Genomic DNA, 10,864 nt, shown 5'->3' on the forward strand with positions numbered 1-10,864 from the left:
GTAGTCAAGATAAAGCTGAGAATGTGTACTTTAAAATGAAATTTGTAATTTACTACAGAAGTATGAATATTGTTTACATGTGTGAGTAATTTGCCTCCATGCTGTCAGTTAGCAAAAAAAAAGTAAAAGTGTAGATTTTGAGTATTATTTATTCAAGTAAATTTTCTGAAGAATTTCTACAATCATTGTACCATTAGCGTAATTTTTTTGGAAGCTTCGTAACGTAACTTTAAGATGTCATTTGTCCTGGGAATTTACAGTGAAACTGAAAGTTACTTGTTTAACATGTAAAGTAATGGAAGCGTAAGAAGTGGTTAATGAGACCTTACTCCTCATAGGGTTGGGCTCTGGAGAACCAATAGTGTTTAAGTTAATGGTTTTTGAGATGTCATGAGCAGTTACTTTTTTAATAATCTTAAAAGTCCTAAATGTGTTTACCAGTCTCAAAACTAGACAATGTCCCAGTTGCAGAGACTACAATATTTAGTTAAGAAGATGTAGCAACCCTGAAAGTAGAAACAAAGGGAAGATTTTTGGAGAAAACCATGCTGGAACACCAAAAACACTGATAAAAGTGTTCATCCTTACAAAAAGAACACTGAAAAGTTCATTTTCCTTTCTGTAACCTAAAAAATAACCCATCAATGTTATATATCACTGTAGGGAATAGAACACAAGTCTTCACATAGTTTGTACTACCTTGCCTCGTCAGCACAGGTGATGAACAAAGCTACGAGGGCTTTAGTCTAGGAGCCAACAACAGTCAAATCTTCATTATCATGTCAATTCAGGTTTGATAAGATCTTAAATACTTATTTCTTGTCCTAATTATGTACAATAAAAAGCAAATTAGCTATATTGTAGGCAATAAATTAGGGTGGATGAATGTATGACTTAGATGCAAAAAGTAAACATGACAATCCTGTTCTATCATTTTGCATTGTAATTGTTCGATTAAGGCTGGGCTTTTGTCTGTCTTCATTGGCTTTGTCTTTCTCAGCTTAATGGTGTTTTTGACAACTGAGTATTTGCAGAGAAGTTTTTGTTGGGTCTTATGGTATTATATTCTTTCCTCTTTATGACAGGCCTCCTTGTACAGACTAAATATGGTGAGTTTGCATTTCATTTCAATATTTACGACCACATTTTAAAAGATGTGCTTTGCTATTGAGTTCTACTGATTTTTTAGGATTGATTTTCTCTCATTGAAATATATTCTTCAACATTTGGTGAGTATTTTGTAGACTTCAACAACAGTCAGCTCCAAAATTAAAATGATTTTACTTCTTATCTTGATTACACAGATTTTAAAGATATATCAAGGGTCATCTGGTTTTTAACATTTTCAAGATGAAATGACTTTTTTCAGATGTTCAAATGGACTTGCTTTAATACAAAATTTAATTTTCGAACGAGAGAATACTGCTGATCCTGATGGAAATACATCTATGATACCCCTGCCAGGGGCACAGTTCCTTCTAAGGCAGGTACTGCTAGACCAGTACCATTTTTTTATTTTTGATACATCATGCAGTACCTTAAAATAGTATTTTACTCCCTAACTAATTAAATTCAAATACAACTGCCATAATAATTGGGTGGTCCTGCCATTTTTAACAAAGTCATTATTATGTAAAAGAAGTCAATTGGAGAGTCATATTGCTCAAACTTTAAATTGGTGATAGCTATGTATGTCCACATGATTTAGAAATAAGAATGGAATGTTGATTTAGTTACAGGAAAGTGTCTGTCCAATACCAGATACAGAACAATGGATGGTTCCTGTAATAACTTGTTACATCCATCATGGGGTAAAGCTGGCACTATACAGAGAAGGCTACTAGATAAAGATGGACTGCCTATGGTAGAATATGGTGATGGTAAGTAAGTGGCAAAGTCTTACATTCCAAGGTTATTTTACTTCTCAAAATAAATTGCTATAACGTATCTGTTGAGAAACAAGATATCCATCAAGTCATGATTCAAGACTGTTTCTCTAAATTTCAACAAGCTGAAAGCTAGATCTTATGTCTTTTTTTTAGGTTTACGAATACTGGTATTGATAAAGTTTTAAAAGTTTACATGTAAAATGTGTACCATATATATTTAGATTATAATTCTCCACGAGGCTATCCAAATAAGCTTCCTGATGCCAGGATGGTGAGTAGAGTGATAGCCACATCTACCAGCAACAATGTGATGGACAACAAGAGAACAGGACAACATATGTCGTATGGACAGTTACTCGCTCATGATTTTATAGAAACAAAGATACCTTCAGGTTTGTGGACAAGGATCCATTAAATTGTCTGAAATGAGCAATTCTAGTAGATGGGCATTGTATGTACAATGTTTATAAAAGCAAGCATACTGTGAGAAAAAAAACATCTTCGTAATGCAAAAAAAGAATTTCATGTGAATTTATATGTCATTGAATTTATTGAGTGTTCACAGCATTTTCATATTTATTTAGGCTTCAGTAAACCTCATATGTAAGATACTATTCTATTAAATGGGAGATAACTCAATTTATTAAAGTATAGTTTTTTTTCAAAATTACATTAACAATTGTGGCATCTTTTTTCTTGACCTATTACATTCAGTTAGGTTTCCTTTGTAGGTATAAATTGCTGTAATGCATCAGACATGGTTTATAACAAGTAAGCTTTTGTGTATCTGCCATCAAAATAAAATCCTTCCAAATTTTAGTATGTGTTATTTGAAATTGTTGAATGTTGTCTAAGGGTTGAAAAACCTCCTAAAATAAAATTGAAATTAAGTATGAAATATCACGATGCAACATCTTGAAATGTATGTTTTATAGTGTATCATTTATCTTGGGTCAGGTTGAGTCAATTTGTGAAGAATTATTGCACTAGAAAATGAATTATATCATCTTCAGGAGTAATCTAAGTCACAAAGTTTTAGTTGCTTTTGTCAATATTAAGAAAATTTTGGTTTTCTTTATGTTTTTAATTCAAGATCTTTATTTTTTTCAGCATAGATTTCTGCTTCCCATTTCAAGTCCCCTCAGGTGATAGATATTTTTCGCCTGGATGTAAAAATTTTGTGAGAGCAACAAAGGCATCATCTCCAAATTATGGAAGCTTACCAGGTAAAGGTATATATATTCATAAATAATTCAATTCAATTTGATTTGTAACAACCTAGCTTTCTGATTGGTTGGTTCTCTTTGAGCAAACCAGTTTACTTTGTATAATCTGGCTTGGTACTATGATGATATGAACATCAATTGGACGACACTTCATGATTCAAATAATCCAAAACAAAATAACATTTTGATTACAAATCAGTTATTTGGACTGTCATTAATTAGAAAGTAAATTATTATGAATGTTTATAATTGTTTAACAGGTTTCAAAAACCTGGGTAGGGCCAGTTTACAACTTGTTCAAAAATAAGAAAAATTCCTGAAGTAAAATCCAATTCTGAAAACCTTAAAAAATTTACAGAAGAAAAATATTTTATACAATCATCTACTGTGAAAGTACTGTTTTTATGGAGTTCCAATTTTCATGGTTTTTGTCAGTAGGTCAGTAGGTCAAACCACGAAATTTGGTTCCTGACGAATAGTTGTTTCCCATTGGTGTGTGTACTGATAACTTAAAAACCACAAATTCAAGAATCCACGAACTTGAGTTTATTCCCTGATCCACGAAAATTAGTATCCATGAACAAAATTGCTTTCACAGTACATTTTGACTGCTTGAATTTTTATTGAGTTAAAAATTGTATTATTTCAGCTTACAGAGAGCAGGTTAATCTATTGAGTTCCTTCATTGATTGTTCATTCTTGTACGGGGACACAGAATACTACACAGCCAAACTCAGGGTTACTAACAGTTGTAAGTTTTGTTGTTCTAAGAGGTTGTCCATACATATTATTCATACAACATATATCTTTACGCTAGCTGCTGAACTCTCTCTCTTTTGGTCCATGTAGCAAAAAAAAAAGATAAGGATCGTAAGAGTTATGGTTCCATAGCTATCCTTACACTAGTCAAACAGCCCAGAGTTATATTGAAGATCTGTGAATGTTGCAATACTATTAACAAATCTATAACATGGATTTTTCTTGATATGGATATTTATTAGAATACATGTATATGCATTTTATTAAATTCAATACAACACTGATGCTGGATTTATCTCCAAATAATAAGTGCATTGAATGTTTTTTTTTGTCTCATGCAATGAGTTGCAAGGGGCCATGGAAATGCTGGGTGCCTGTCCGTCCGCATTTTCCGCACTTTTTTTGGGGACATTGGAATGCTGTTCCTTTTATCATTTTATAGCAGACACAGCAGGAAAATGATAATTCTGATAGCCAGTATTACACTTGTAGTGCACAGTTGCCTTAGGTGAAATACTTGTACATAATCAACTAACCAGTCTGGCAACTGTTGGCACAAAACAGAAGTTCCTCTGTTCCAAACAGAAAACATTATGGAATTTATAATATTTGTTCCTTTAAGAATTTGCAATAATAAAAATTTTGTCTACTGAAAAATAACAAAAAGTGCAATAAACAAAATATGCACATGGAAAATTTATGTTATTTTTCAATAGACATTATTTTTATTATTGCCAATTCTTATAAATTAATTTTGAAAGATATTTTTATCTTTAAACATGAAAAAAGTAGCTCGGAATTCAACTGAATAGGGGCGTGTCAATATTTTTTTGTCCATTGAGATATAACAGAATTATTTTAACCAAAATTATTTTAACCAATCAGATTACAGTATTTATCTCAAATTAATTTATTATGGAAGAAATGTTATTTATATAATGTTGATTATAAATTAGTGTTTGTTATAGTTACTACAGGAACATTGGTTATAAAGAACAAAATTACATTGACAGCTACAGGAAAATAAAACAAGTGATATGAAAAACATCAAAAATAAGTAAATATAATATTTAAAGAATTTTGATAGGGATATTACATCCTTTAGTTAGGGATGTGAAGGTGGACTTTAAACTATGACTTGCACGGATGAGGATACTGCTACATGTATTACATGTATAATGGTTTTATTTGATGTGTTAAATATTTCAGGTTTATTAAAAACAGATGAAGGAGACCTGTTACCAACATATGACAAAGGACCATGTTTTAAACTTGATCCTGCTCATGATAAGTGTCCCCTTTCTGGTAAGTTTTCATTTTAAAATAATTCCCTTCATGGCAATCACAGTGAAAACCTAACAGTAAAACCTGTCTAAAGTGAATCTCATTGGGACTAATTAGACAGGTGTATGACCCTAATTCAAATGGACTTTATAACATCATTGACTTATGGTATTTTTGATATTTTAGTATTTAGGATCCTACAAAACCAATCATTCTTTCAGATGATACTAACTCCAAAAATTTACAAGTTGGATTCTTGTATTCTGTAATTGTTACTTGTACCATCAAGTTCTAACTTTATTATGTACAATTAGTTTCATATTCCAGGAGACAGAAGAGTTCATGAAGCTCCCAATCTCGGATTGAATGCTCTAGTTTTTGTCAGAGAACACAACAGAATATGTGATCAACTCCGCCAACTGAACCCACACTGGCATTATGAGAAAACTTTTCAAGAGACCAGAAAACTATTAATTGCTGAGGTTCAGCATATTACCTACAATCACTTTCTGCCATTGGTTATTGGTCACATAAACATGTGTGTATATGGACTATACTCTAAATTAAAAGGCCATGACAATGTTTATAACTCCAAGATTGACCCATCAATATTCAACAGTTTTGGAGCCACTGCTTGGCGATATGGACATTCTCAAATTATGCCAGAGATCTCAGAGTTAAAACAGAATTTTCGAACAATAAATGTACATAAGATTGAAGACAATCTTTTCTCTCCTAATCTATACCAGCATAACTATGGTGATAGAGTGGAGGATCTTAGTAGATGGCTGGCTGTTAAACCTGCCAGTAAAATTGATCAGTAAGTGTCAGAAAAGTAGCTGTAACTATTTGTTGTCATCATGGTCATTCCAACAGAGAAGTTTGGCAGCATGATAAACCATCTAGTAATACAAAAAATGTAAAGTATTCCAGGGTTAGAACTTTTCACTTTATATTCTATTAATTGCTGACTAAAACATAAGATGAAACTAACTGGTTTGCTGTCTTTAACCATAGTAATGTTGGTAATTTCGAAATTTTTAATCAGATAATGCTTTACTTCTAATACAATTGTATATCAACAGATTTCAAGTTGGAGGGATCCAAAACAAATTATTTTATCTATCATCTCCCCCTGGATCTGATCTGTTTGCCATGAATGTACAGAGAGGTAGAGACCAAGGAATCCCAGGGTACAACAAGTGGAGACAACTCTGTGGGCTAAACAGTTTTATTAGTTTTAAAGACTTTGGAGATGTAGGAGATGAGCTAGCCAGTATTTATAGGTTCATAAAGTAGTATATTTGTTTTTAATAGGAACATTAGAAATTAATTATTTTCATACCTAGATGAAGTTTGTTATGGGTGTTAAAGAGTATTGACTAAATATAAAAGGAGATAATTCATTCTTTTAAGTCTTAAAACAAATACACTCTGACAGAAAATTAATGATTTTAAATTAGTTTGTTATTTATGATTACACAGCAATGTTGATGACATAGATCTGTATGTTGGAGGAGTATTAGAGACAGGTCCAGATGGAACAGTTGGTCCAACATTTGCTTGTCTGATTGGAATTCAATTTAAACTACTGAAAATAGGAGACAGACATTGGTATGAATCTGATGACCCAGTCCTGGCATTTACAGCAGGTATATACAGACATTGGTATGAATCTGATGAAACGGTCCTAGCATTTACAGCAGGTATATCATAGATATTGGTATGAATCTGATGACCCAGTCCTGACATTTACAGCAGGTATATACAGACATTGGTATGAATCTGATGGCCTAGTCTTGGCATTTACAGCAAGTATATCATAGATATTGGTATGAATCTGATGGCCCAGTCCTGGCATTTACAACAGGTATATCGTAAATCCAAGTTGGTATGAATCTGATGATCCAGTCTTGGCATTTACAACAGGTATATCATAGACATTGGTATAAATCTGATGGCCCAGTCCTGGCATTTACAACAGGTATATCGTAAATCCAAGTTGGTATGAATCTGATGATCCAGTCTTGGCATTTACAACAGGTATATCATAGACATTGGTATAAATCTGATGACCCAGTCCTGGCATTTACAGCAGGTATATACAGACATTGGTATGAATTTGATGACCCAATCCTGGCATTTACAGCAGGTATATACAGACATTGGTATGAATCTGATGACCCAGTCTTGGCATTTACAGCAGGTATATCATAGATATTGGTATGAATCTGATGGCCCAGTCTTGGCATTTACAACAGGTATATACAGACATTGGTATGAATCTGATGACCCAGTCCTGGCATTTACAGCAAGTATATCATAGATATTGGTATGAATCTGATGGCCCAGTCCTGGCATTTACAACAGGTATATCGTAAATCCAAGTTGGTATGAATCTGATGATCCAGTCTTGGCATTTACAACAGGTATATCATAGACATTGGTATAAATCTGATGACCCAGTCCTGGCATTTACAGCAGGTATATACAGACATTGGTATGAATCTGATGACCCAGTCTTGGCATTTACAGCAGGTATATCATAGATGTTGGTATGAATCTGATGACCCAGTCCTGGCATTTACAGCAGGTATATACAGACATTGGTATGAATCTGATGACCCAGTCCTGGCATTTACAGCAGGTATATACAGACATTGGTATAAATCTGATGACCCAGTCTTGGCATTTACAGCAGGTATATCATAGATGTTGGTATAAATCTAATGACCCAGTCTTGGCATTTACAGCAGGTATATCATAGATATTGGTATGAATCTGATGGCCCAGTCTTGGCATTTACAACAGGTATATACAGACATTGGTATGAATCTGATGGCCTAGTCTTGGCATTTACAGCAGGTATATACAGACATTGGTATGAATCTGATGGCCCAGTCTTGGCATTTACAACAGGTATATACAGACATTGGTATAAATCTGATGACCCAGTCCTGGCATTTACAGCAGGTATATCATAGATATTGGTATAAATCTGATGACCCAGTCCTGGCATTTACAGCAGGTATAACATAGATATTGATATAAATCTGATGACCCAGTCTTGAAATTTACAGCAGGTATATCATAAATACAAGTTGTAATCTTTTGGTGGTGTACTTTTTGAGGCAAAAAAGAGTCAACAGGTAAAACAGAAACTCTCATATAGACAAAGTTACTACTGGGTACTTTCTCTCCATAGTTGAAAACTACAACATACCACAAGTCAAGAATGTCCCCTTAAATTGTCTTCTAGGTATATCAAGCTATTAAACAATATCATTGTCTCAATCAAACTGCCCTGGTTTTGAACAAGAAGTAAAAATTTAAGTTTGTTATATCCTGTTCATAGTTTTATGTTTTGAAGATAACAAAATAATATTAGAGAATAAATCAGTCACTAGCACATGCATTAGAAAGACATTCATACAGTGTATGTACAAAAACTCAGAAAGAACCAAGTGTAGAAAAAATGCATGCCTAAAAAAACTAAGAAAAAGAAGGCACAAAATGACATTTAATGCACCTTCTCCTTTTTCATTACAGATCAGCTGAATTCTATCAAAGCAAACACATCTTTAGCCAAGATTTGGTGTAAAAATTTTGGTTTGGATTACATACAGCACGATATTTTTCAAGTGCAATCACCTTGCAAGTACGTTTCATCTCATTCAATTTTTTTTTTAATAGGCAGGTTGACATCAAATTGTCTCATAATCATTGCTTACGTTTTTTATATCACTGTAATGGCCTAAGATATGCCTTAAATAGAAAACTACAATTTGGATTTTGCTGAAAATTGAACTTAATCTATATTTCATGGTACTAAACAACTGTGCTAAGTTTAAAAAAAATCATTGCTCAATTCTAAAGTAGTACTCCAGCTAAGAATTATGCAAAATGTGAATCATGGGTGAAAAACCTTCATATTTTTTTGGGGGATATTTTGTTTGAAATGCCATAGTAAACAGAAATTAACAGTTGGTTTATCATATAACCCGTGCTCTTACGAGAAAAATATTATAAAGAATGCACTGTAGATTTCAAAATTAAAGGAGACAACTCTGTAAATGACACTCAAATACAATAGAATCCATTACATTTTCAATGTTGATTATCTCCTAAGACCAGGCAGATACAAATAAATAATTATGCATTTCATAATGTAGACCCATAAAATAACTTAATTACAAAAATAAAAATATGTAGCCTTTTTTTTGGGTGCATCACAATTTTTAGATTTTGCATGATTCTTACAAAGATTGCTACTTAAGTTATTATTTGGAAACCATCAGGGGATGACAGATGGACATGCAGTCCACACAACTTTTGGAGGGTACCACATAAAACCTTGCCACCTCGTGTGGAGGTATATGACAAAAGAGAAATGTTAAATTTGCCAATAAAATCAAGGACAAAGTGTATTTCTGTGTACCATATACAGTTTTAGGATGACTATAGTATGTTTGAGTTTATGAGCATGTGGTGTTCCATTTTCAAATGTGCATTATTTTGCATTGATATTATTTCACAGACAGGAAAAAACAAGTGGTGTATAATAAAACAGGCAATCTTAGAAATCAAAATTATAGTGTAACAACTAGAATCCTTGATGAAATGACTAAACACATAGTAAAATTAGGTCTAAACATGAAGTTACACACATTGTCATGCTCGGTACACTCATACAGGAAGCTGATATCAGACAGCACCCTATATTGTTTACAGTTTATGCTTTATCAATATATCACCAAATTTTGAATTAATCCACCCACTGAGATCTACGACTTTTATGATGAAAAGATTTTTTTCTATAATTTCAAAAAGTAAAAAAATGGAAAAGATCCACAATAGGAAGTTGATAACGGAGAGTACACAAAATCACTTACATCATATGCCTTATCTACATAAAGTCACATGCCAAATTTGAAATCAATCCATCCACTGGAAGCCAAGATAATGTGACAAAGTTTGGATGAATGGCACGACAGATAAATGGATGGACAAGGTGATTCCAATATACCACAAACTCATCAAACGGGGGTATAACATGAGGTGATAAATGAAAATCTGAAAACAAGTTACTTCTGAAATAAAATTCGTGAAACATTTTTCTCTTCAATATTATTCAGTTATATTTATTTGTTTACAGTAAACTTACTTTCTGTGACAGTCTACCTGAAGTGGATCTAAGCTTATGGAAGGATGGGAAAAGTTGACAAAAGGATTATAAAACTTTGCACAGTTTTGGGTGCAACAAACCTGATTTGTAGATTACAGTTAAACATTCCTATAAATCTAAAAATTATTGTTATGTTTTTTTTTTTTTTCATTGTGAAAATTGCTACTGGGACTTAATACAAAAAATTTCAATTAGCATTTTGAAATTTCATTTTGAGCATTATACTTGTACTGATATTACAAACATTACAATCAAATAAGGCACAGATCCTATAAAAGGAGTGGCGGTCACCACCCCTTTAATTTATGAAATTACAGTATAATCAACCACTGTGAAAGTACTATTGTTCATGGGTTACCAATTTTTGTGGTTTTCATTGGTAAGCTAGCCCAATTAAATTAGGTTCCCAACGAAAAGGAGATTCCCACTGATGTGTGTACAGAAAATCATGAATTCAAGAATCCACAAGCTTGTGTATTTTCCCTAATCCACGAAAACTGGTATCCACAAATTAAAGTACT

At 32.9% G+C, this 10,864-nt stretch overlaps 1 protein-coding gene across 1 annotated transcript; it reads left to right on the forward strand.

The window, feature by feature from the left end:
• The first annotated feature begins 1,747 nt into the window (after positions 1–1,747).
• On the forward strand, positions 1,748–10,620 carry LOC148611875 (salivary peroxidase/catechol oxidase-like). Its single transcript, XM_088592844.1, has 11 exons — positions 1,748–1,880; positions 2,111–2,281; positions 2,621–2,660; positions 3,000–3,115; positions 3,765–3,866; positions 5,084–5,179; positions 5,486–5,978; positions 6,244–6,444; positions 6,644–6,810; positions 8,708–8,816; positions 10,314–10,620. The coding sequence occupies exons 1-11, from the start codon at positions 1,772–1,774 to the stop codon at positions 10,378–10,380; spliced, it is 1,671 nt and encodes a 556-aa protein (XP_088448970.1). The 5' UTR covers positions 1,748–1,771; the 3' UTR covers positions 10,381–10,620.
• The last annotated feature ends 244 nt before the right edge of the window (positions 10,621–10,864 follow it).

This window comes from Perna viridis, chromosome 7 (assembly GCF_037379345.1).
Source record: "Perna viridis isolate PV_CMFRI_1.1 ecotype Kerala chromosome 7, ASM3737934v1, whole genome shotgun sequence".
In the NCBI taxonomy this organism is placed as follows: Eukaryota; Metazoa; Mollusca; class Bivalvia; order Mytilida; family Mytilidae; genus Perna; species Perna viridis.